The sequence below is a fragment of the Ranitomeya imitator genome, chromosome 2 (assembly GCF_032444005.1).
Source record: "Ranitomeya imitator isolate aRanImi1 chromosome 2, aRanImi1.pri, whole genome shotgun sequence".
Lineage (NCBI taxonomy): Eukaryota > Metazoa > Chordata > Amphibia > Anura > Dendrobatidae > Ranitomeya > Ranitomeya imitator.
Window position 1 is genome coordinate 429,338,738 of NC_091283.1, and position 26,817 is coordinate 429,365,554.

Here is a 26,817-nt window from a genome sequence, read left to right on the forward strand (position 1 = left end):
TTACCATCAGCGCGTTGGCTGAATTAGCCTTTAGATGAGGGCAGAAACTGCGCCAAAGTTGTCACCTTACTAGGCAGGTTGGACACTTCTTTCTTATGTCGCTTCTTGTCCAATGTTTTGTGCCAGAAACAACTAAAACTCAAGTGAAGCAGAATTCTGATCCCAAAATCTGTCACACATTCATGTTTCAGAGATCTGTAATCGCGCCTTTTTTTTTTTTTTTTTTTTACTTTGGTGTGTCTTATACTCTGACACGTCCAAAGCTGCAATCTGAATGTTTGTGTGGTTTATTATATCTGTTCTGTCTTTGTCTGCCATCTTTATCCTTTTTTAGCACCATCTTCTCTCTGCTGGCAGAATCGGGGTTAAATGTTTATATATTTTCATTTCCAGCAATGACTTTCTTAGAGGCTGTGCTGCCACCTTGCGGTGAAACCTGATATTGCACAAATTGTTTTTGATCTTCAACTTTGTGGTTTAATTGGTGCCATTTTGTTTTCCCCTATGCCCCTCTCCCCATGGATGCTGATCGCAGGGACTCGGGTTCTATTAAACCTATTTTATTGCATATTTGTGAACTCAAGTTAAATATACAAAACAGAATGTATTAGGATTTAATATACAGATTTATGTACATTGCTTTAACCCTTAGAGCCAAATCAGTGCTTTATAACCGCCCAAGCCGTCTGTATTATACACAGGATCCATCTCCTCGTGGTTATGTTAGGTCACAGAATGGTGGCGGGACCCCCTTAGAGGGTCTCTCCTCTAATAAACACTGAGCGAGGAGGATATGACATTTTGGTCATTGCTGTTGTGCCTATGCCAGGCCGGAGCCATGGAATCAGTAAGGATCGGGACTCTTTGGTATCTGAACCCTGGCTGTCGATATGCGTCGTCGTTTCACATCTCAGAATACGGTGATCTCGATCTCGCCGTCCAGCGTCAGCGTTTCCTGGAGCTCCCGGCAGATCTTGTCCGTCTTTCCAAATGTGTGTCGACCTTTCTGACCTAAGAAAGAAAATCCTCTTTAAAATATTTGACACCTGGTTACTAAAGCCACCAAAAAGTAGTCCGGGTGTGCAGTACCCCCTGTGCGAGCGTCCTGTCCGTTCTGCATAGTTACAGCACACGGTCGTTAAACCCGGCCTACCCCGTATTCGTGGCATATAGGTGGATCTATACAGAACTGTCTCTATACTCACCGAACGACACAATGGTGTCTCTGGCTGTGATCCTCACCTCCTCCACCTCTGACTGGCACAGTCCTGCGATCTGGTCAATGCTGGCAGTGCCCTGTTAGGAGAAGACGCCGGTTACTCGTATCCACGTGGATACAGGCTTTTCTGTAAATGAATCACTAGCGTAGTATAATGAAACTTGTTTCAATTTGTGAAGATGTACGATCTCTGCTACCAGTAACACTTTACATCGTAATATGTCTCAGAGCTGGGGCTTTGTTACAGTGGTATCACGACTATACAATCCTCCGTGAATAAAGACATCAGCAACACAAATCTCTGTTCTGTTTCCAATGTCTGGACACATAATATATCGTATTTGCTGACATCAAGCAGAGATCATAACTTGTATGTTAGCCCCTCACTGCTGTTACTAGAAAGCGGCAGAATTTTTCATTGTACAATGCTGACACTTGTTGCATAAAACCCTTTCATGTAAATGTGACGTATTACGGGACAGTCTAAGGCTACGTTCACATTTACGTTGTTGGGCGCAGTGTCGTCGATGCAACCCACAACGCTGCGTTTTTTGACGCATGTGTTGACATAAAATAGTAATGTTCATGAATTTTGGCGCAAGGAAAACGCTACAAGTAGCGTCGTCCGCACCCTGTCTAGTGCGTCAAATTGACGCATGCGTCGTAAAACGCAATACAACGCATACCGGCGCATGTCCATGCGCCCCCCATGTTAAAGATAGTGGCGCATGACGCATGTGTCGGTATGGGTCGACGACGCTGCGCCCAACAACGCAAATGTGAACGTAGCCTAAGATGAGAACGGACAATGGGAGGGCACTTCATAGCCAGAGACACAACATGGAGCCAACTTTCTGGTGCTGACATCCACAACTAAGCATACCTGTGCCGGAGCCCACCAATCTTTCCCAGAGAGGCCCACCCAGGTCCTATTACAAAAAGACATGGGAGTAACCATCACCCTGTCTCTGCGCTACGTCATAATGGTGGCCTGCTTGTATTTGCAGTAACTTCTCAATACAATATGAAGCTGCTAATAAAAAAAATTCCTATACAGATTTATAACCTGAATGGTTCGAAGAGCAATAGATGTGTTCCAGGCAGGGGTGCACTTACTTTTAGATGTTTCAGGGCCAAGCACGCCGATCGCTGAACTTTCACATCCTTATTGGAGAGGAGCTCGGTGTAATAGAGCACTGCCTGTAGAGAAAGAAGAGAAGCTCTGCTTAATAGAGCACTGCCTGCACAGAGAAGAGAGGAGCTCGGTGTAATAGAGCACTGCCTGTACAGAGAAGAGAGGAGCTCGGTGTAATAGAGCACTGCCTGTACAGAGAAGAGAGGAGCTCAGTGTAATAGAGCACTGCCTGTACAGAGAAGAGAGGAGCTCAGTGTAATAGAGCACTGCCTGTACAGAGAAGAGAGGAGCTCAGTGTAAGAGCACTGCCTGTAGAGAAAAGAGAGGAGCTCGGTGTAATAGAGCACTGCCTGTAAAGAAAAGAGAGGAGCTCGGTGTAATAGAGCACTGCCTGTAGAGAAAAGAGAGGGAGCTCGGTGGAATAGAGCACTGCCTGTAAAGAAAAGAGAGGAGCTCGGTGTAATAGAGCACTGCCTGTAAAGAAAAGAGAGGAGCTCGGTGTAATAGAGCACTGCCTGTAAAGAAAAGAGAGGAGCTCGGTGTAATAGAGCACTGCCTGTAAAGAAAAGAGAGGAGCTCGGTGTAATAGAGCACTGCCTGTAAAGAAAAGAGAGGAGCTCGGTGTAATAGAGCACTGCCTGTACAGAGAAGAGAGGAGCTCGGTGTAATAGAGCACTGCCTGTACAGAGAAGAGAGGAGCTCGGTGTAATAGAGCACTGCCTGTAAAGAAAAAAGGGGAGCTCAGTGTAATAGAGCACTGCCTGTACAGAGAAGAGAGGAGCTCAGTGTAATAGAGCACTGCCTGTACAGAGAAGAGAGGAGCTCAGTGTAATAGAGCACTGCCTGTAGAGAAAAGAGAGGGGCTCGGTGTAATAGAGCAATGCCTGTAAAAAAAAAGAGAGGAGCTCGGTGTAATAGAGCACTGCCTGTAAAGAAAAGAGATGAGCTCGGTGTAATAGAGCACTGCCTGTACAAAGAAGAGAGGAGCTCGGTGTAATAGAGCACTGCCTGTACAGAGAAGAGAGGAGCTCGGTGTAATAGAGCACTGCCTGTAAAAAAAAGAGAGGAGCTCGGTGTAATAGAGCACTGCCTGTAGAGAAAGAAGAGAAGCTCTGGTTAATAGAGCACTGCCTGTACAGAGAAGAGAGGAGCTCAGTGTAATAGAGCACTGCCTGTAGAGAAAAGAGAGGAGCTTGGTGGAATAGAGCACTGCCTGTAAAGAAAAGAGATGAGCTCGGTGTAATAGAGCACTGCCTGTACAAAGAAGAGAGGAGCTCGGTGTAATAGAGCACTGCCTGTAAAGAAAAGAGAGGAGCTCGGTGTAATAGAGCACTGCCTGTAGAGAAAAGAGAGGGGTTCGGTTGAATAGAGCACTGCCTGTAAAAAAAAAGAGAAGAGCTCGGTGTAATAGAGCACTGCCTGTAGAGAAAGAAGAGAAGCTCTGGTTAATAGAGCACTGCCTGTACAGAGAAGAGAGGAGCTCAGTGTAATAGAGCACTGTCTGTAGAGAAAAGAGAGGAGCTCGGTGGAATAGAGCACTGCCTGTAAAGAAAAGAGAGGAGCTCGGTGTAATAGAGCACTGCCTGTAAAGAAAAGAGAGGAGCTCGGTGTAATAGAGCACTGCCTGTAAAGAAAAGAGAGGAGCTCGGTGTAATAGAGCACTGCCTGTACAGAGAAGAGAGGAGCTCGGTGTAATAGAGCACTGCCTGTACAGAGAAGAGAGGAGCTCGGTGTAATAGAGCACTGCCTGTACAGAGAAGAGAGGAGCTCGGTGTAATAGAGCACTGCCTGTAAAGAAAAAAGAGGAGCTCAGTGTAATAGAGCACTGCCTGTACAGAGAAGAGAGGAGCTCAGTGTAATAGAGCACTGCCTGTACAGAGAAGAGAGGAGCTCGGTGTAATAGAGCACTGCATGTAAAAAAAAGAGAGGAGCTCGGTGTAATAGAGCACTGCCTGTAAAGAAAAGAGAGGAGCTCGGTGTAATAGAGCACTGCCTGTAGAGAAAAGAGAGGGGTTCGGTTGAATAGAGCACTGCCTGTAAAAAAAAAGAGAGGAGCTCGGTGTAATAGAGCACTGCCTGTAAAGAAAAGAGAGGAGCTCGGTGTAATAGAGCACTGCCTGTAAAGAAAAGAGAGGAGCTCGGTGTAATAGAGCACTGCCTGTACAGAGAAGAGAGGAGCTCGGTGTAATAGAGCACTGCCTGTACAGAGAAGAGAGGAGCTCGGTGTAATAGCACTGCCTGTACAGAGAAGAGAGGAGCTCGGTGTAATAGAGCACTGCCTGTAAAGAAAAAAGGGGAGCTCAGTGTAATAGAGCACTGCCTGTACAGAGAAGAGAGGAGCTCAGTGTAATAGAGCACTGCCTGTACAGAGAAGAGAGGAGCTCAGTGTAATAGAGCACTGCCTGTAGAGAAAAGAGAGGGGCTCGGTGTAATAGAGCAATGCCTGTAAAAAAAAGAGAGGAGCTCGGTGTAATAGAGCACTGCCTGTAAAGAAAAGAGATGAGCTCGGTGTAATAGAGCACTGCCTGTACAAAGAAGAGAGGAGCTCGGTGTAATAGAGCACTGCCTGTACAGAGAAGAGAGGAGCTCGGTGTAATAGAGCACTGCCTGTAAAAAAAAGAGAGGAGCTCGGTGTAATAGAGCACTGCCTGTAGAGAAAGAAGAGAAGCTCTGGTTAATAGAGCACTGCCTGTACAGAGAAGAGAGGAGCTCAGTGTAATAGAGCACTGCCTGTAGAGAAAAGAGAGGAGCTTGGTGGAATAGAGCACTGCCTGTAAAGAAAAGAGAGGAGCTCGGTGTAATAGAGCACTGCCTGTAAAGAAAAGAGAGGAGCTCGGTGTAATAGAGCACTGCCTGTAAAGAAAAGAGAGGAGCTCGGTGTAATAGAGCACTGCCTGTAAAGAAAAGAGAGGAGCTCGGTGTAATAGAGCACTGCCTGTAGAGAAAAGAGAGGGGCTCGGTGTAATAGAGCAATGCCTGTAAAAAAAAAGAGAGGAGCTCGGTGTAATAGAGCACTGCCTGTAAAGAAAAGAGATGAGCTCGGTGTAATAGAGCACTGCCTGTACAAAGAAGAGAGGAGCTCGGTGTAATAGAGCACTGCCTGTAAAGAAAAGAGAGGCGCTCGGTGTAATAGAGCACTGCCTGTAGAGAAAAGAGAGGGGTTCGGTTGAATAGAGCACTGCCTGTAAAAAAAAAGAGAAGAGCTCGGTGTAATAGAGCACTGCCTGTAGAGAAAGAAGAGAAGCTCTGGTTAATAGAGCACTGCCTATACAGAGAAGAGAGGAGCTCAGTGTAATAGAGCACTGTCTGTAGAGAAAAGAGAGGAGCTCGGTGGAATAGAGCACTGCCTGTAAAGAAAAGAGAGGAGCTCGGTGTAATAGAGCACTGCCTGTAAAGAAAAGAGAGGAGCTCGGTGTAATAGAGCACTGCCTGTAAAGAAAAGAGAGGAGCTCGGTGTAATAGAGCACTGCCTGTACAGAGAAGAGAGGAGCTCGGTGTAATAGAGCACTGCCTGTACAGAGAAGAGAGGAGCTCGGTGTAATAGAGCACTGCCTGTACAGAGAAGAGAGGAGCTCGGTGTAATAGAGCACTGCCTGTAAAGAAAAAAGAGGAGCTCAGTGTAATAGAGCACTGCCTGTACAGAGAAGAGAGGAGCTCAGTGTAATAGAGCACTGCCTGTACAGAGAAGAGAGGAGCTCGGTGTAATAGAGCACTGCATGTAAAAAAAAGAGAGGAGCTCGGTGTAATAGAGCACTGCCTGTAAAGAAAAGAGAGGAGCTCGGTGTAATAGAGCACTGCCTGTAGAGAAAAGAGAGGGGTTCGGTTGAATAGAGCACTGCCTGTAAAAAAAAAGAGAGGAGCTCGGTGTAATAGAGCACAGCCTGTAGAGAAAGAAGAGAAGCTCTGGTTAATAGAGCACTGCCTGTACAGAGAAGAGAGGAGCTCAGTGTAATAGAGCACTGCCTGTAAAGAAAAGAGAGGAGCTCGGTGTAATAGAGCACTGCCTGTAAAGAAAAGAGAGGAGCTCGGTGTAATAGAGCACTGCCTGTAAAGAAAAGAGAGGAGCTCGGTGTAATAGAGCACTGCCTGTACAGAGAAGAGAGGAGCTCGGTGTAATAGCACTGCCTGTACAGAGAAGAGAGGAGCTCGGTGTAATAGCACTGCCTGTACAGAGAAGAGAGGAGCTCGGTGTAATAGAGCACTGCCTGTACAGAAAAGAGAGGAGCTCGGTGTAATAGAGCACTGCCTGTAGAGAAAGAAGAGAAGCTCTGGTTAATAGAGCACTGCCTGTAAAGAAAAGAGAGGAGCTCAGTGTAATAGAGCACTGCCTGTACAAAGAAGAGAGGAGCTCAGTGTAATAGAGCACTGCCTGTACAGAGAAGAGAGGAGCTCAGTGTAATAGAGCACTGCCTGTACAGAGAAGAGAGGAGCTCGGTGTAATAGAGCACTGCCTGTAAAGAAAAAAGAGGAGCTCAGTGTAAGGCTGCCGTCACACTAGCAGTATTTGGTCAGTATTTTACCTCAGTATTTGTAAGCCAAAACCAGGAGTGGAACAGATAGAGGAAAAGTGTAATAGAAACATATGCACCACTTCTGTATTTATCACCCACTCCTGGTTTTGGCTTACAAATACTGAGGTAAAATACCGACCAAATACTGAATGTGTGCACGTGGCCTTATAGACAGACCGAGCGCTAGAGTATTACATACAGCTCTAGTGTAAATTGCTATGCAAATACCGGCACAAGCAGGGAACGCTGGGAGATTTCAGCTCTGAAACCTTTACAACAGTGATTGCTGCACTAGGATATAGCTTAGGATAAGTAGTGTACTGTATGTACACAGTGACTCCACCAGCAGAATAGTGAGTGCAGCTCTGGTGTATAATACAGGATGTAACTCAGGATCAGTACGGGATAAGTAATGTAATGTATGTACACAGTGACTCCACCAGCAGAATAGTGAGTGCAGCTCTGGAGTATAATACAGGATGTAACTCAGGATCAGTACAGGATCAGTAATGTAATGTATGTACACAGTGACTCCACCAGCAGAATAGTGAGTGCAGCTCTGGAGTATAATACAGGCAGTAACTCAGGATCAGTACAGGATCAGTAATGTAATGTATGTACACAGTGACTCCACCAGCAGAATAGTGAGTGCAGCTCTGGGGTATAATAAAGGATGTAACTCAGGATCAGTACAGGATAAGTAATGTAATGTATGTACACAGTGACTCCACCAGCAGAATAGTGAGTGCAGCTCTGGGGTATAAGAGGAAGTAACTCAGGGTCAGTACAGGATAAGTAATGTAATGTATGTACACAGTGACTGCACCAGTAGAATAGTGAGTGCAGCTCTGGGGTATAATACAGGATGTAACTCAGGCTCAGTACAGGATAAGTAATGTAATGTATGTACACAGTGACTGCACCAGCAGAATAGTGAGTGCAGCTCTGGAGTATAATGCAGGATGTAACTCAGGATCAGTACAGGATCAGTAATGTAATGTATGTACACAGTGACTCCACCAGCAGAATAGTGAGTGCAGCTCTGGGGTATAATACAGGATGTAACTCAGGATCAGTACAGGATAAGTAATGTAATGTATGTACACAGTGACTCCACCAGCAGAATAGTGAGTGCAGCTCTGGAGTATAATAGAGGAAGTAACTCAGGGTCAGTACAGGATAAGTAATGTAATGTATGTACACAGTGACTGCACCAGTAGAATAGTGAGTGCAGCTCTGGGGTATAATACAGGATGTAACTCAGGCTCAGTACAGGATAAGTAATGTAATGTATGTACACAGTGACTGCACCAGCAGAATAGTGAGTGCAGCTCTGGAGTATAATACAGGATGTAACTCAGTATCATGTACAGTATCTGTAAAGCCCCCACACACATTAGATGAAGGTCCTCAGCCCTTGAAAATTTCAGCCAACCATCTGTTGTGTCCCGTCCCCTTCTCTCACCTGACAGATGATGTTGGGGGAGTTAAGGAATTTCAATGGTCATCCTTTTGATTTCAATAAGATGAGCGTGGCAGCGGCTTTCTCCTCTCCATGCGCTCATGTGTATGGGGGGAATTACGAGAGCGAGAGAACGAGTCGTCTGCTGAATGAACGCCCAGCAGACAGCTGTCTCGTGTATGGCTTTTAGTGACTGCACTGATAATGTGAATTAAAGGGGTGGGCTGGAATTGGGGGGGGGGATCTAAGAGTGCTACACTTGGCTGAAGATCAGTGGAATATGAACTTTCTCTGTAATTTTGATACTGCAGACTGTGAATCAAAAACAGGGAAAATTGAGACATTCTCCTGCTTTCTGTCTAAACATTCCTCAGCCGGTCCCGTGGGAATCCTGATTTGCCCCACATGGACTCTGCTTACCCGTCTCTAGTCTGCGGTCAACTAAATGGAGCATAAAAAGAAAATAAATATTACAGAAAAAGATAAAGAAAAGAGCGTGGGAACAAATATCTGCGTCACCCGATCCCTAACTAACGCACAATGGCCGGAGCGTCCCCGACTGGCGGCAGCACAGACACTGGAGCCCCCCAGATTGCTGCCTGTCGGGGGAGCATGGATTGCATGAACGGCTGAAATCGCATATACTGCAGCTATGGACACTGACAAATCCGATGGGATCGGTACTGAGGCTTTGTTCACGGGAACAATTCAATGATTTCAGACAAAAAGTGGGGACAGTGACGGCTGCTTTGATTGGGCGCCGGGCACCACTTGTCATAGGACAGCATAAGAGCACACCGCCAGTGCGGACACCACAGGAATGGCATCGGGTGGTGACTGTAGGCGTTTTTACTTTATTGGGGCCAAGTGTGGGGAATGAGAAGGGGTTGTCCTAGTAGTGGGCCCCCATGCCTGTGGCGGGCATCCATAAGAAATGATGTGTAGCACAGGCGATCAGATGGTCACAGCTTCAAGTCTCCTAATGGGACTATTAAATCAAGTTAAAAAAAAAAAGTTTTAAAAAATATTTAAAAAAAAAAATTCAAATCACCCCCCTTTTACCCCATTAAAAATAAAAACCATTTTTAAAAAATACACGTTTGGTATCGCAGCATTCAGAAACACCCGACCTATCAAAATCTAAACTAAATTAATCTGATCGGTAAACTTTGTAACAAGAAAAAAAAAATCAACACATCCGAATTATGTTTTTTTAGTCACTGCAACATTGCAATAACAGGAGATAAAAACATATCTACTGCAAAATGGCATCAGTGAAAATGTCAGCTCGGCAAGCAAAAAATAAGCCCTCATCCAGCTCCAGATATTGAAAAATGGAGACTCTACGGGTCTCGGAAAATGGCGCCATTTATTTCTTTTTACAAACATTGGAATTTTCTTTCACCACTTAAATAAAAAAAGAACTTAGACATGTTTGGTGTCTGTGAACTCGTAATGACCTGGAGAATCATAATGTCAGGTCAGTTTTAACATTTAGTGAACATGGTAAAAATTGTGGAGTTGCATTTTTTTTTTTTTTTGCAATTTCACCACACTTGAAATTTGATTCCCGTTTTCCAGTCACTATATGGTAAAATCAAATGGTTTTGTTCAAAAGAACAACTCATCCCACAAAAAAGCAAGCCCTCACGTGGTCATATTGATGGAAAAATATAAAAGTTATGGCTCTGGGAAGAAGGGGAGCAAAAACCGAAAACTCAAAACCAAAAAAATCCCAAGGTCCTGAAGGGTTTAAGTCATAGGGGCATTACAGGGCATGGACACAGTCAATGCTCTCAATACGCACTGCCCGGCACTTTAATTGACAGCTCACTCTACAGCGCTTCTGTGCTAAGTTGACGGTCAACCAGGTGACCGGGCGTAGTAACACTATGACTGAAAGCCAGCGGCTCCCTGGAGGAAAGAAGTTAATGTTCTCCCAGTAGCTGCACTACCAGTATAGTAACCAGGCACCATCATACCGCTATTTACCGCTATTTACCTGTTTATTAACCCTATAGCTATAGGTGAATAGGTGAATAGTAAATTTTTCAAGGTGACAGGTTCCCTTTAATCTTGCAGTGAAGGTCATTTCACCTGCAAAACCATGTGATCATTACAATTGGCATCGACCATGCTGTCTTGCAGCTGAAACATCTGTTCGCCTACAAAAACTAAGTGATTTTGCAGGGAAAACCGTAAAAGGACCGCAGCGGTAAAGGGTTATCAAGGTCAAAAGCCGCTCAATGACAGCTTCATGTGAACGCAGCTGAATAAACCCTGGCCTCAGCCTGGAGTCATGGATGTTCTCCTCAGCTGGGCAGTGCTACCCACCTTCTGCTTGAAGTGCTTGTTCGCAGATGCTCTACAGAGGAAGCTCGCGGCTGCTTTGCAGAGTTTCATGTTCTCATCTATCTGGAACGTGGCCACGAGCTTCAGGAACTGCGGCAGGGGCTGGAGCCGTGAGATCCGCTTCGCTTTCAGCTTTTTGATCTTTTTCAGGCGCCCGGGAAGCTGCAGGTCTCCAATGAGAGTGACTGCATGGTTGGGAGAGAGACACATGATTCTGATGACTTGTACAATGCTCGGTGGTCTCTTGCATGTTTGTGAGAAGAGCAGAACCAAGTTTTAGGAGGGCCATGCACCCAAAATGTTGCTAATAGTGCAGTGATACTGAAAGACACTATATCAGCTGCATATTCTCTTGTTGCACAGTTGAATGCATCTGCTGTCCTAGGTCATCAGCCATTTTATTCGGTGGAGTGACTTAGGCTGCAGCTACACAGCGCCTTTACCTGCGCCACCTGTGGGGGGGACCAAAAGAACATGTGCTGCGTCCAAAGCGCTGCCAATTACTGACCGTGTGCACCCGGCCTTACTGTTGACGGTACTGCAAGCGCCGAGGAGCAGTGACCCCTCTGATCTTCCCCATCACATAACTCACCTTCTCGGGTGAGTGCTGCAAAGTGTTTTTCCAGATCGACCACATGGTATCTCCGCAGGTAGCCATAAAACAGGAAGATGGAGATAATGGATCCTGGGATCTCATTTGCTGCCGTTACTCCACCAAATCCAAATATTTGCTCTAGCGTTCTTCTAAACACTGTGAGGAACAAAACTAGATTGTTAGCTCACGTGACAAATTCCATTCATCTGTGCATGCATGTTTTGCAAATCATCAATGTAACTATTAATTTGAGGTTCTCCATTCCCCCCCGTCTTTACCATTTAATGACATATTGAAGCCCCAGCCCCCGCCCTACTGAATATTGAAGTAGCAGTGCAGATCTGTACAGTCCTCTCATCTGTGGCGGATTTATCTTCTCCATGATTGATTTGATCTCACAGTGGATAAATGAGATTTCCAGAGCAGATTTTATTTACCTTCTATCATAACATCCTGCTTCATAGTCTGTCCGTGGGTAATGGGTTTAGCACTTGTGGGGGAAGGACACCAAGAAACCCAATGAATATGAGGAAGGTTCCTAATGTGTCCTGCAGACTCCTCATAGTGTCCTGACAAGTGCACTTCCCACATCCCCTGCGGAGGCCACTCACAGCGGGGGCAGCCACAAGTTATTCCACCAGATTTCCTGTGTCAGAGGAATAGACAGAGACAGGTACATACACAGGGGGTAACATGATCCCTGGTGCATGGAGGAGGCTGAAGGACCTGTCATTTCCTCTTGTGGTCTCCTATCACATGTAGCTCCTGTTTTGTCTGCAGACCTCATTAACATCCCAGCCAAAACTGCTTTTGAAAAAGAAAACTTCCTTTGCACTCTCTTACATTGACTCCTGTTCTATGGACATGTCTTAAAGGGGACAGGTCACTGGATTTTTTTAATTTAAGCTACCGTATATACTCGAGTATAAGCCGACCCGAGTATAAGCCGACCCCCCTAATTTTGCCACAAAAAACTGGGAAAACTTATTGACTCGAGTATAAGCCTAGGGTGGAAATGCAGCATTTACCGGTGAATTTCAAAAATAAAAATAGATCATTATTTCCCCATAGCTGTGCCATATAGTGCTCTGCACCGTTCATATTTCCCCATAGGTGTGAACCATATAGTGCTCTGCACCGTTCATTATGCCCCCTAGCTGTGCCATATACGGTGCTCTGCACCGTTCATTGTGCCCCATAGCTGTGCCATATACGGTGCTCTGCACCGTTCACTGTGCCCCATAGCTGTGCCATATACGGTGCTCTGCACCGTTCACTGTGCCCCATAGCTGTGCTGTGCCATATACGGTGCTCTGCACCGTTCACTGTGCCCCATACATAGCTGTGCTGTGCCATATACGGTGCTCTGCACCGTTCACTGTGCCCCATACATAGCTGTGCTGTGCCATATACGGTGCTCTGCACCGTTCACTGTGCCCTATAGCTGTGCTGTGCCATATACGGTGCTCTGCACCGTTCACTGTGCCCCATAGCTGTGCTGTGCCATATACGGTGCTCTGCACCGTTCACTGTGCCCCATAGCTGTGCTGTGCCATATACGGTGCTCTGCACCGTTCACTGTGCCCCATAGCTGTGCTGTGCCATATACGGTGCTCTGCACCGTTCACTGTGCCCCATAGCTGTGCTGTGCCATATACGGTGCTCTGCACCGTTCACTGTGCCCCATAGCTGTGCTGTGCCATATACGGTGCTCTGCACCGTTCACTGTGCCCCATAGCTGTGCTGTGCCATATACGGTGCTCTGCACCGTTCACTGTGCCCCATAGCTGTGCTGTGCCATATACGGTGCTCTGCACCGTTCACTGTGCCCCCCCCTAGCTGTGCCATATACGGTGCTCTGCACCGTTCACTGTGCCCCATAGCTGTGCTGTGCCATATACGGTGCTCTGCACCGTTCACTGTGCCCCATAGCTGTGCTGTGCCATATACGGTGCTCTGCACCGTTCACTGTGCCCCATAGCTGTGCTGTGCCATATACGGTGCTCTGCACCGTTCACTGTGCCCCATAGATGTTCCACATAAATTTGTGCCACCGCTGCCGCAATAAAGAAAAAAAAACACATACTCACCTCCCTTGATTGCAGCTCCCGGCGTCTCGTTCCGGCGCCTCCATCTTCCCGGCGTCTCTGCTCTGACTGATCAGGCAGAGGGCGCCGCGCACACTGTATGCGTCATCGCGCCCTCTGCCTGATCAGTCAGAGAGCAGAGACGCCGGGAAGATGGAGGCGTCGGCCGGGAAGATGGATCGGCGCCCGGCGGCTGGAACGAGGACAGGTGAATATGCTATACTTACCTAGTCCTGGCGATCCTCGCGCTGTCCCCTCCTGTCTTCGGCGCTGCAGCTTCTTTCTCTATCAGCGGTCACCGGCACCGCTGATTAGAGAAATGAATAAGCGGCTCCGCCCCTATGGGAGGTGGAGCCGCTTATTCATTTCTGTAATGAGCGGTCCCACGTGACCGCTGAAGAGAGGAAGAAGCTGCAGCGCCGAAGCCCGTGGGACGGCAGGGACAGCGCGAGGATCGCTGGGACTAGGTAAGTATACCTCAGCGCCCTCAGCCCCTCACCCGCCGACCCCACCGCTACCGTGACTCGAGTATAAGCCGAGAGGGGCACTTTCAGCCCAAAAATTTGGGCTGAAAATCTCGGCTTATACTCGAGTATATACGGTAAGTACCTGCTCAACTCATCCACTAATTCTGGAATTGTTTTTCTTCTTCTATGCCCTCCATTGCAAAGTTATGTCCCCAATAGAGTTAACTAAGCACTAAAATGCTCAGAAGCTCGTCACTCGAACTGAGCAATTCCTAATGCTGGGTCGCTCGTTTCAAGTAACGAGTATAATGGGAGACCACAGGAAATCTGAGCATTTTTCCAGCAGACACTAGAAGAAGGTCTGGGAGGCAGTGAAAATGGTGAAATGGATAGAAAAAGTGCTGCATGGGAGGAGGACAGGATGGGGAAGACCCCTGGAAGCATCTCTGACTGCCAGATCACTGCTGACAACAATGGTGTCACACTTTTTCTCCACTTTAAGACAAAACACTCAAAATCGAAAAGAAATTTATAGTTTACATGAAAAAAAAGTTAAACATTGTTTCCTGTAAAACATGTTGCGTTTGGCAGGCACGTCAAAACGAAGCACGGGGACGCATCCGCGTACAACGCATGTCCCTGTGTACACAATGTTAAATATAGGTACAAAAGCCGCATGCGGATCTATGTAGATCTTAAGGAAAGAAGTATGCAGGCCTACGCTGCGCACAGAAACACTAATGTGAATCCGGCCTTACAGCCATTATCACACACAGCAATGCCTGGTTGGAGGTTCAGTGATAAAAGCCACAGATCTGCCTGATCTGTTATGCCTTTCAATAACTCTGCTGCGGTGTGCGGTTTGTCTCCTAGACAAATTAGCTTCACCAGAGCCTGTTGCCGCTTCGCTGAGGCAGTGCTGCAGAGCTTCAAGCTTCCGGCTGATGTGGACGATGTGCTCTGAAATAACAATTAGGAGATGGAGGAGTGTCATGGACACCAAATTGGGAAGCACCTAGCACAGGCGAAGAGGCAGTGGTGTCGCCCACTGGCATCAATCTTGGACCCAGGCATTCGGCCCACTGAATCAGGTGCTTAGATGACATGTGCCTGATCATGCTGGTGGTGGTTGGGCTCTTAGTGGCCAGGGACTTGCTAATCTTGGCATGGCACAGGTTGCAAATGACCATTTTTGTGTCTCAGAACTCACTTTAAAAAAGTCCCATATCTGGGAACACTTAACTCTGCGAAATAGCTGCCCGCCTTCTCCCTCTTGTTGCGCACCTTCTCCCTCTGGTCACACCACTACCTCTTCCTGACCATTTAAGTGCTGTAGATTCCTCCCGCTCAGCATTGCTGGCATTGCTCTGCATGCCAGCTTCCCACGTTCGGTGGGTGACTTCTGTCTTCCAACACCTCTTCTTCCACCACCGCACCTGGTCCTACTGACTTGGTGACTTAACAACAACCTGACTTATCAGCAACTGTGTCTAATCATCACCTACCTCCTTAGACAAAATTTGCCGTTCTCATGGTCACCGTAATCTTCTTGTGACCATGGCTGCTCTAAATTTTGTGCTTCACTACACAGCATCTCCTCCTGTCTCTCTTGGAACATGCAGGGTGAGAGGTCACAATCAAGAAATGATGTTGTAAAGAGCTTCTGGGATTTTCCTATTGTGGGATCACTGGTCTCCTGGGATTCAACATGGTGGGAGGAAAGAGGATCAGGGTGAGGATTAAGTGACCCAGACTATTGGCTGGTGAAACTGGACCGTGTGGAAGACTGGGTGGTGCTGCATTGTCTTCTATCTAACCGACCCTGTTCGCACTGGTGTGGCTTGAGAAGTGGTGTCCCACGCCTCATGCAAAGTGGGACAGGAAGCTATGGGGGGCATGTTTATTGTGCTCCAGCAAAAGTCGTAGTTCTAGCTGCCCCATGTCCTCAACGTCTGCATGCACCATCATCAGCACTTCCACTTCTATGTCCCTTATCACACGCCTTACACATTTTAATTGCTAGGTCTCTGGAAACCAAGTTTCCTTTATGAATTATCCCTTGTAGATTGTAACATAGTAACATAGTAACATAGTTAGTAAGGCCGAAAAAAGACATTTGTCCATCCAGTTCAGCCTATATTCCATCATAATAAATCCCCAGATCTACGTCCTTCTACAGAACCTAATAATTGTATGATACAATATTGTTCTGCTCCAGGAAGACATCCAGGCCGCTCTTGAACCCCTCGACTGAGTTTGCCATCACCAACTCCTGAGGCAAGCAATTCCAGATTCTCACTGCCCTAACAGTAAAGAATCCTCTTCTATGTTGGTGGAAAAACCTTCTCTCCTCCAGACGCAAAGAATGCCCCCTTGTGCCCGTCACCTTCCTTGGTATAAACAGATCCTCAGCGAGATATTTGTATTGTCCCCTTATATACTTATACATGGTTATTAGATCGCCCCTCAGTGAGCTCTCGTAGGCAGGGTCCTCTCTCCTCATGTACCACTCATGACTTGTATTGAATAAGATTATTGTACTTGTTTTTATTATGTATACCCCTCCTCACATGTAAAGCGCCATGGAATAAATGGCACTATAATAATAAATAATAATAATAATGATGATGAATTGAAAGAACTTTTTTTAATGAACAAAACAATTTAGTCAACTGTAGCAGGTCAAGTAGTTTGTAAAAATCTTAAACCACCATACTGTAACTCTAACCATGTTAAACTCTATGGATGACTAATTAAATCTACAAAAAATTTTGAATGTTTTTTTTTTAGTTTTATATACCATCGTAATGTAACACTAACCACTTGAAACTCTATGGATGACTAATTCATTCCAGAAAAAAAATGTTGAACCGTTTTTTTTTAGTTCAATATGCCACCGTAATGTAACACAAAGCACGTTAAACTGTATGGATGACAATATAGTCAAAAAAGTGGTCACGTGCAGCAGATATATGTCTGACAATGGACTGCAAAGCTCTAAGCCCTGCCTAGAGGCTGTACTCTGCACTTTTCCCTGCTTCTGTAACTGTTTACACACAGGTATGGATAACTGCTCTCTACCTTCAACCACAACTGTCACAGAGCTGTGCAATGGCGTCAGTGAGCCGACCATAGTGGCACCTGTCCTTTTATAACCTCTGATGAGGTCATATGGCCATCCAATAAGAGTAATGTCACTACCAAGAAGGTGTTACAGTGAGTGGCAGGCAACCCCTGCATTCTTATTGCCTGTGAAACAAACATTTGAGTTTCAAATCCAAGCACCAGCCAATGCTTGTCCAGTGTCGAGCACATCCGAGCACCTAGATACTTGAGTGACATCTGAGTATCACCAAGCACGTTCGCTCATCCCTAGCTTAGGGAAATAAAGGTGCAAATTTTCCATTCAATTAACTGGGCATATGACGCGCCCACAGGGCAGTGGGGTACTCGGTATAGGGTCCGGTCGCAAAGGGGGATGTCACGGTGGCTGGGACACGGTCCGTGGCCCTGGGCATCAACGTTAAAGGGGTTAATGTTCAAAGTTTGTTGTGATGCCACCTGTGGAGTTCGGTCAATAGGGGGACCGATGCTGCATTAAAGGGGTCCCTGGGGGATGTTGCGGCAGCCCCGATGTTACACTTCCCACAGGTGAAGCGGGGTCCCCAGGGGTCCTACAGTGTGTGGCGTAGATGGTGTAGCCGGGGAATAAATGGAGGAGACAAGTGATAAGTCTTTACCTGGTTTACTTGTGGTTGACAGGCCACAGTCCAGGGTACCAGGCACAGATGATGGTGGTCCGGCCGACTCAGAGGCAAGTGAGACTTCTCTTTTCCTTGTAGAGGTCCATGAGCCTTTCCTACTTGCGCCTTTCTAAGTGAAGTCCTTGTTGCTTTAAGCTTCCTACAAGGTCCTCCAGTTTCCCCCTGTCCTGGGACAGGTACCTGCACGACGGGCAGCTTGAGCCTTTTTACAGGGACTCTCAGATGCCCTCAGGCACTGCTGCATCTCAGGCATGGTGCGGGCAGGTGACATATAGTGTAGTGCCCTTCGGTTCTGCTCCGTGTCCTAGAGTCCACGAAAGCCTCGAGTTCCCGGATTACTGCGCTTTAGCTCTGAGGGTGTCCTGCCACAGTTCCCATCTGAGCTCTGTCTCTCCTGTGCTCCTTCCCTTCCAGCTGCTACACATGCAACCCAACAGGTTACTCTTTCCCAGAGGCTGCAGCTCCACGTGGCTGCCACGTCCGCTCCAGACGTCCTTCTCCTTCTGTGTCTCTCCCAGACTAAATTAAACTCACTCCTCCTCCAAGTCAGGATCTTTATACAGGGAAGCTCCCCTGAATCCAGGTCTTGAGCCCCCCCTCCTGGCCTGGATTTAGAATGAGTTGCATGTGTGTGCCTTAAAGGCCCGGATTTAGGGGGGGACCCCAAGGGGCCCGGGCCCTGGGCCACCCACCAATCGGGGACCACCCACCAATATAGGGATAAATATCTCAAAACTTGTAAAATACACGTCTCTTTGCTGTGAACCATTTCTAATGATAAGGAACATTTAACAAAAGAGAAACTATTGAAAGTTTAGGGACTTGGCTACAGTCCTACATCTCAGTGGCTAGCGCAGAGCGGCAGAGTCATGGAACCTGACCTGCATCAGCATCCACTGACCTGGCTAGCCTAGCTAGACTTCCTTAGTACCCTCCCTGTACCTAATGCTTAGCTTATGGCATGCGGCAGCCTTCTCCGATCCCAACAGAAGCTTCTAGGCGCTACCTATTCAGCTATATGATCGCTCCCTCAGATTAGATCAGATGAGAGTTTGTTCGGCTACCTTTGAGGAAACCAAAAGATATCAGCACTGAACTTTTCATGTACAAGCTTATCATGGAAAAGGGTGTGCAGGACACTTTCCCAAATATTGAGATAGCTCTAAGGATATATCTAATTTTGATGGTAACAAACTGCAGTGGTGAGTGTTCCTTCTCAAAACTCAAATTAGTTGAAAACCGATTAAGGACATCCATGAAGCAGGAACGACTTGTAAATTTGGCTATCATGAGCATCCAGTCAGATATACTGCGTGATTTGGACTTTAGTGACATCATTAGTGATTTTGCAGCACGAAAATCAAGGAAAGTGCCTGGATTGTAAAAAATGAATGATTTCACCTGAATTACTCTGCATAAATGATTTCTGTAAATAAACATGCGTTAGTTTCATTTTGTGTTTTTGCAGTACATATTGCAACACCTTGAAAAATGGGCCTCCCTCCAAAATGGGCCCCGGGCCACCCACCTCTTAAATCCGGCCCTGGTGCCTTACCTGGTGAAGAGAACTCCTTTGCCTCTGAGCATCACATCACCTTCCTCGAAGGAAAAGCAACATCACTGCAGCAACCGGTCACCTGGGGTGCTGCACATATACCACAGATCAGATCTGTGGGAACAGCCACATTTTGATTGGCCAGCAAAAGGACAAAAAGAAAATGCCCACATAGCAGATTTGTGGTATGCGCCCAGTTAGCACCATTATTAGCGAGAGGCATAAATTTGGAACAGAATGGCACAGAAGAAAAAGAAAAACTGTTCCAGAATCACTGGAGCTGCACCAAGTTTGGGAGGTACTCAGTTTCATTTAATAAATCCAGAGAAAGGTACTCTTCAAACTATTTTAGCCCTTTGGATGCATACATCTAAGCAATGATTGGCTCATGGGCAGACTGATGGGTATAACGCCTACAGAACCAATATAACAATTTACTGGTGCAGACTACAGGCACTGGACTCTCCTCACCTGCCTCCAGTTGCCCTGGGTATTTGGCTTTAATCTTCAGCACAAACATCTTCTTGAGCTGATTGAGGAAAACATCTGAAGTGCAGAACCATGGACACTCTGGCTGGATGCAGCTTTCCCACAATTTAAGGAAATGTCGGATCTTTTTGGTCTTTGGGAAAACTGTATAGAAAGTCAGATAAGAAATAAGGTAACAATGGCTGTATGACTAGTTCTGTGAAAAAGATTTAGGCAGGTGTGGAAAGAATGCTGGCAAAGAATGCTTGTATAAATTAAAGCCCTGATCTCAACATCACGGAGTTCTTCTAGGATTACATGAGAAGATAGAAGGATTTGCACCAGCGACGTCCACAGAAGATCTGTGGTTAGCTCACCAACATGTTTGGAAAAACCTCCCTACCGAGATCCTTCAAAAACTGTGTGCAAGTGTATCTTGAAGTGATGAAGTCAAAGATTTATCTTTTGTTCATTCAATTTACACTTTGAGAAACCATTAAGACTCCTATTTCGAAAAGCATTCCTATTTTGAAGTATTTTGCCATCATCTGCCTAATACTTTTACACAGTATTTTCTATTTATCTATCTGTCTATCTAACCTCACCAGGGCATTCCAGGGCTATGGTCATCCGAGAAAATCAGGCCGATTATGCTAATCACACTTTGATCAGAGTGTAATCATAGTGTGATCCGATTTCTCAGATCTGAAGAAGGAAAAAAAAGAATGCAATTTGGGCAAGCTACGATTATTTTCTCAGACTGATTCGGTCCGAGGAAGAAATCGGATATGTGTACAACCCCATAGAATAACACTGGTCTGAGCGCTATCCGTCAAAACGAGGGATAACACTAGTCTGATTTTTACGGTGGTCTGCCAGAGCCCTAATATGAATCAATGAATAAAGCAGGCGAATACATACTGTCCTCAATGGAGGCCTTTTCTTGTGCTTTCTGGATATAAATAATGGACAGATCCTCCAGAACCTCCCTTTGCCAGGACAATTCCTCCAGGAGATGATGCTGTATAATCCTGGCGGTGTTCGGTGAGGTCAGTTTCTGTAATATAACGTTCTGAGTCGGTTAATGTATCTCGATTTTATGGAGCCCCACAGCCGGATACAGATAGGATTGCTGCATAACATCTGCATCTCCTCCTACTTCTAAAGCCATGTTCACATGGTCAATATTTGGTCAGTATTTTACCTCAGTATCTGTAAGCCAAAACCAGGAGTGGGTGATAAATACAGAAGTGGTGACGTGTTTCTATTATACTTTTCTTCTGATTGTTCCACTCCTGGTTTTGGCTTACACATCCTGAGGTAAAATACTAACCAAATACTGTGCGCCCCCCCCCCCCTCCCCCGGCTTGCCAGGAAATACTCACCGACACCCAGCTCCAGCGATGTCTCCTCTCAGCGCCGGCAGCAGGCCCTGTGTGAGCGGTCACGTGGTTCCGCATATGCGCATATTCCTCACTGTAATGAGCGGGACCATGTGACCGCTCAAACAGCACAGGCTGCAGCCGCTGAGAGGAGACATAGCTGGAGCTGGGTGTCGGTGAGTATTTCCTGGCAAGCGGGGGGCGCACAGGGGATGGGAGGTGGGAGGGGACGCACAAACTTTATTTTTAAGGGGAAAGAAAAAAAAAAAGATTATTCATTCCTTCTCTCCAGCGAACGCTGCTGGGAAGAAGGGATGAATTCCGGCTTCAGCACCACACGCGGGGGGACAGCGCTTACAGTAGCGCTGACTCCTGCACGGCACACAGACAACATCCGTGTGCGGTACATGTTTTACACGGACCCATTGACTTTAATGGGTCCGTGTGATCCGTGCGTTCCCACAAACATTGACATGTCTCCGTGTTTTTCAAACGGACACACGGTCCGTGAAATCACGCTGACATGTGCAGAGACACATTGATTTTAATGTGTCTACGTGAGTCAGTGTCTCCGGTACGTGAGGAAACTGACACCTCACGTACCGGAGCCACTGACGTGTGAAACCGGCCTAACTTGTATCTCATGAAGATAAGTTGCGACAAATGTGTCTGACAGCAGCTTAGTTTTTCTTTCCCTTGTGTTTTTTGGAGCTCCTGGGAATTTTTGGAAATCTGCAGTGTGTTGATTCTTTCAGCGTTTTTGCAACGTTTTTTCAGCCATTTTAATGAAAGGGAAAAAACCTAAATAAAACCCTCTGCATAAATGCATAGATTTAATGCAGTGTTTTTTTCCCAACACTTTTTGCAGGAAAAAAAGGCTGCAAAACGCTATGTATGAACATATATTTAGGCTGTGCTAAAAGTGCATGAAAATAGATGATAGCGGTCAGCTCAGCACATCGACAGCGGCATGGTTTTCTCCGAGGTTAAGGTACCGTCACATTAAGCGACGCTGCAGCGATATAGGCAACGATGCCGATCGCTGCAGCGTCGCTGTTTCGTCACTGTGTGGTCGCTGGAGAGCTGTCACACAGACAGCTCTCCAGCGACCAACGATGCCGAAGTCCCCTGGTAACCAAGTTAAACATCGAGTTACTAAGCGCAGGGCCGCGCTTAGTAACCCGATGTTTACCCTGGTTATCATTGTAAATATAAAAAAAACCAAACACTACATACTTACATTCCGGTGTCTGTCCCCCGGCCTCAGCTTCCCTGCACTGTGTCAGCGCCGGCCGGCCGTAAAGCAGAGCGGTGACGTCACCGCTGTGCTTTACGGCCGGCCGGCGCTCACAGTCAGTGCGGGAAGCTGAGGCCGGGGGACAGACACCGGAATGTAAGTATGTAGTGATCGTTTTTTTTTATATTTACAATGGTAACCAGGGTAAACATCGGGTTACTAAGCGCGGCCCTGCGCTTAGTAACCCGATGTTTACCCTGGTTACCAGTGAAGACATCGCTGAATCGGCGTCACACACGCCGATTCAGCGATGTCTGCAGGAGATCCAGCGATAAAATAAAGCTCTGGCCTTTCTGCTCCGACCAACGATGTCACAGCAGGATCCAGATCGCTGCTGCGTGTCAAACACAACGATATCGCTATCCAGGACGCTGCAACGTCACGGATCGCTAGCGATATCGTTGTTAAGTTGTTCAGTGTGAAGGTACCTTTACCAAGCAGCCCTGTCTCACCTTTAACAATGCTTTACAGATATCCAGATGCACGGACAGCAGAGTGTCCAGATCTTCATGTCCAGTGCTTAGTCCATCCTGCTCCAATTCACTGTGACAGCTGATTGTCTGCGCGACTGACGGGGAGATCATCCCATTACTGAAACACAAAACATTCCGCTTACTAATCAGTCACGGTTATAATATAACGCCTACACTCATATCTACCCAGTCACACATCGCCCCTGTACGTAACACTGTGCCCACGGGTTCACTAATATAACTAGCACTGCAATGATGACGCATTACAGGAGCAGAGGCTGGAGTATCTCTATGCAATAACACCAAGCTTATGTACAATTTTAGATCTAGGAAAATCCTTCAGAATAGGCTCCTGAAATAACATTTCGGTTATGTTCTCAAGTTGCTTTTTTTTATGCCATTGACTTGCACTATACTATGACATAGCAGAGGCATTCAGTGGGTAAAATAAGTATTTGATACACTGACGATTTTGCAAGTTTTCCCACCTACAAAGAATGGAGAGGTCTGTCATTTTTATCGTAGGTACACTTCAACTGTGAGAGACAGAACCTAAAAATAAAATCCAGAAAATCACATTGTATGATTTTTACATAATTAAATTGCATTTTATTGCGTGAAATTACGTATTTGATCACCTACCAACCAGCAAGAATTCTGGCTCTCACAGACCTGTTAGTTTTTCTTTAAGAAGCCCTCCTACACTGCACTCATTACCTGTGTTAATTGCACCTGTTTGAACTAGTTACCTGTATAAAAGACACCACTCCACAGACTCAATCACAATCCAACCTCTCCACCATGGCCAAGACCAAAGAGCAATCTAAGGACACCAGGGACAAAACAGTAGTCCTGCAAAAGGCTGGGATGGGCTATAGGACAATAGGCAAGCAGCTTGGTGAGAAGGCAACAACTGTTAGCACAATTATTAGAAAATAGAAGAAACACAAGATGACTGTCAATCTTCCCCAGTCTGTGGCTCCATACAAGATCTCACCTAGTGGGGTAAGGAAGATTCTGAGAAAGATCAGGAATCATCCCAGTACTACGCAGGAAGACCTGGTCAATGCCCTGAAGAGAGCTGGGACCATAGTCTCAAACAATACAGTTAGTAACACACTATGCAGTCATGGATTAAAATCCTGCAGGGTGCACAAGGTCCCCTGCTCATGCCAGAACATGTCCAGGCCCATTTCAAGTTTTCCAGTGACCTTCTGAATGATCCAGAGGAGGCATGGGAGAAGGTCATGTGGTCAGTGGTATCAACTCAACTCGCTATGTTTGGAAGAAGAAGAAGGATCAGTATAACCCCAAAAAACATCATCCCAACCATGAAACATGTTGGGGGAAACATCACACTTTGGGGATGATTTTCTGCAAAGAGCACAGGACAACTGCGTTGTATTGAAGGGAGGAAGGAAGGGTTCATGTATCACCAGATTTTGACCAATAACCTCCTTCCCGCAGTAAAAGCGTTGAAGGTGGGTCATGGCAGGGTCTTCCAGCATGACAATTGTCTGAAATACACAGCCACGGCAACTAAGAAGCATTTCAAGGTCCTGGAGTGGCCTAGCCAGTCTCCACACCTTTACCCAGTAGAAAATCTTTGGAGGAAGCTAAAACTCAGTGTTGCCCAGCGACATTGTATCAAATACTCATTTCATGCAATAAAATGCAAATGAATTAGGCAAAAAATCACACAATGTGATTTTCTGGATTTCTTTTAAGATCCTGTTTCTCACAGTTGAAGTGTACCTAAGATAAAAATTACAGACCTCTCCATTCTTTGCAGGTGGGAAAACTTGCAAAATCAGCAGTGTATCAAATACTTATTTTCCCCACTGTATATTAATCTTTAGCCGAGCTACCCTTGTTGCAGACAACGTCGCCGTGTAACTCCAGCCATAGGGCGCATTCAGACATGCATGCAAATCAGTCTAAGATCAGACTGCAATGCACAAACTAGCTGCAGATTTTCCGACCAGAGCGTAAAAGCTTTATATATTTCTATGAAGACCCACGGCCAGTCTGTGCACTGTGGTCCAATATTGGACCAATTTGTACAGTCGTCTGAATACGCCCATAGGATGACTTGTTTACTGGGAGTTTTTAAGGTCAAATGTTCATGCCGTTTTATAAAGTCATCCAACAAGATATCCTAGAAGAGATCAAAGGTGATTTTTCAGGTTACATCTAGCTACAAAGAAAGTTTACAATCTGTGGATACCACAGCTGGTAGCAAACTCTCAGCATCCCCTCCAGCATGCTGGGAGTTGTAGTCTCCTGCTAGCTGGAAAGGTTGCAGACCTCTTCGTTCATAGTCACATAAGTGCACTGACTTGTTCCCAGCACATCACACAGGAAATGCTGGGAATAGTTGGAGATGATGTGTATTTTACCTCTTGCTGTGAGTGCGGACGCTGCCAAACAGAGAAATATCATCTGTGCTGAAATCTGTGTTCAAAAAGTCGAAACTTTCCAGTGCTGTCTCCACCATCAGGCTGTCCATGGAGGGAAGCTCCGGGACGGGATCATTTGACCTCTGCAGAGCAATAAAGAAAAAGACAGTTCTGTGATAAAATAGCCAGAAGCACCATAAATCCCAGCAAGTTGCACCTCCACCCATTATTATCCTGACATTCTAACAATGCCTGATGGCAGAGACGGTGTTAGGGCAGTCCCACACGTCCAAATAATTCCGGTACCGGAATTATCCGTGTCCGTGTGCCCGTGCGTTTCTGTGGCACATCAGTGTGGCACACGTGTGCCGCCCGTGTGCCGACTGGGTACCACACGCACCGTGCAGGAGACAGCGCTAGAGATAAGCGCTGTCCCCCCCACGTGGTGCTGAAGCTGCCATTCATATCTTCTCTGCAGCAGCGTTTGCTGTAGAGAAGATATGAATGGTGGCTTCAGCACCACGTGGGGGGGACAGCGCTTACTGTAGCGCTGTCTCCTGCACGGCACACGGACTGCACACGGACAATGACCATGTGCGGTACGTGTTTTACACGGACCCATTGACTTTAATGGGTCTGTGTAATCCGTGCGCTCCCACGAACACTGACATGTCTCCGTGTTTGGCACATGGAGACACGGTCCGCAAAAAGTCAATGACAACTGCACAGATGCATTGATTTCAATGTGTCTACGTGTGTCAGTGGCTCCGGTACGTGAGGAAACTGTAACCTCATGTACCGGAGCCACTGACGTGTGAAACCGGCCTTAAATGGTGTGGCGGGGCTCTCGTTTGTTCCTAATTGAACATAGGCTTGCATACTTCGGGCTCAGAAAATGACAGATAACAGAGTCGCAAACTCTCCTATTGCAGCGTCAAAAACAGCTCACGACGTACCAAGACTCTCTCTCTGAAGTTTAGCACTGACTGCTCCATCTCCTTCATCTTCCACCTTGTGGCATCCTCTGACCTCAGCAGGTCCAGAATGTCATCCAGTTGCCGCGGTAGTGATCGTCTCTCTTCAGTTGTATCATTGCCGCTGGAGCTTTCCTCCAGAGTCATGGTGGGGGTCCTGTTCTCCTCAGTGAGTTTGATGCTTGGTTTATTGTGAAAATCCAGCCTGGATGGTTTCAGGTTGTTCTGAGAGTTGTAGTTGTTGGGTGTCTCTCTGAGAATATCCAGAGTTTCATGATTTGGGGGCTGCTCGTCTCTGGTCAGCTCTTGTGAAGAATATGGCAGGGTCTCCCCACAGGAGGATGGCGGACTGGGAGCAGCATCATCTCCGATCTCTTCGAGATTTCTTAGACTGTCTATGCTGTTCAGCTCCAGGCTATGTGTAAGACTCCGGCGGTCTCTAATAAAGACGCTGTTGGCCAGGTAGCTCAGGATATATGGAGTCTGGATGTCTTTTTCCAGGGATGGATATGTGCTGTCAAGATCATTCTGCTGCTTAAAAAAGAGTAAAGTATAAAAACCAAATAATAATAATACAATGCACATACAGTACAATCTCAAGGCCCCCATACACATTAGATAATAGTCATCTAAACCCACCACCATTTTCAGTGGGATCAACCAACCATCTGATGGTC

At 46.4% G+C, this 26,817-nt stretch overlaps 1 protein-coding gene across 4 annotated transcripts in view; it reads right to left on the reverse strand.

Annotated features, from left to right (window-relative positions):
- Nucleotides 1–544: 544 nt before the first annotated feature.
- The window catches only part of RIPOR3 (RIPOR family member 3), a 230,003-nt gene continuing 203,730 nt past the window's right edge, over nucleotides 545–26,817 (reverse strand). For 2 of the 4 annotated variants that reach the window (XM_069750879.1, XM_069750876.1), the window contains 10 exons: nucleotides 26,123–26,671; nucleotides 25,167–25,309; nucleotides 22,747–22,885; nucleotides 20,537–20,672; nucleotides 19,619–19,780; nucleotides 11,272–11,430; nucleotides 10,662–10,864; nucleotides 2,336–2,419; nucleotides 1,206–1,296; nucleotides 545–1,011 (listed from right to left, as the gene is read on the reverse strand). In XM_069750879.1, coding sequence (XP_069606980.1) covers nucleotides 911–1,011; nucleotides 1,206–1,296; nucleotides 2,336–2,419; nucleotides 10,662–10,864; nucleotides 11,272–11,430; nucleotides 19,619–19,780; nucleotides 20,537–20,672; nucleotides 22,747–22,885; nucleotides 25,167–25,309; nucleotides 26,123–26,671 — 1,767 coding nt within the window. In that variant the 3' untranslated portion in view covers nucleotides 545–910. Of the gene's footprint in view, nucleotides 1,012–1,205; nucleotides 1,297–2,335; nucleotides 2,420–10,661; nucleotides 10,865–11,271; nucleotides 11,431–19,618; nucleotides 19,781–20,536; nucleotides 20,673–22,746; nucleotides 22,886–25,166; nucleotides 25,310–26,122; nucleotides 26,675–26,817 lie in introns of all 4 variants that reach the window. The other 2 variants (XM_069750875.1, XM_069750878.1) reach the window with 1 other exon arrangement.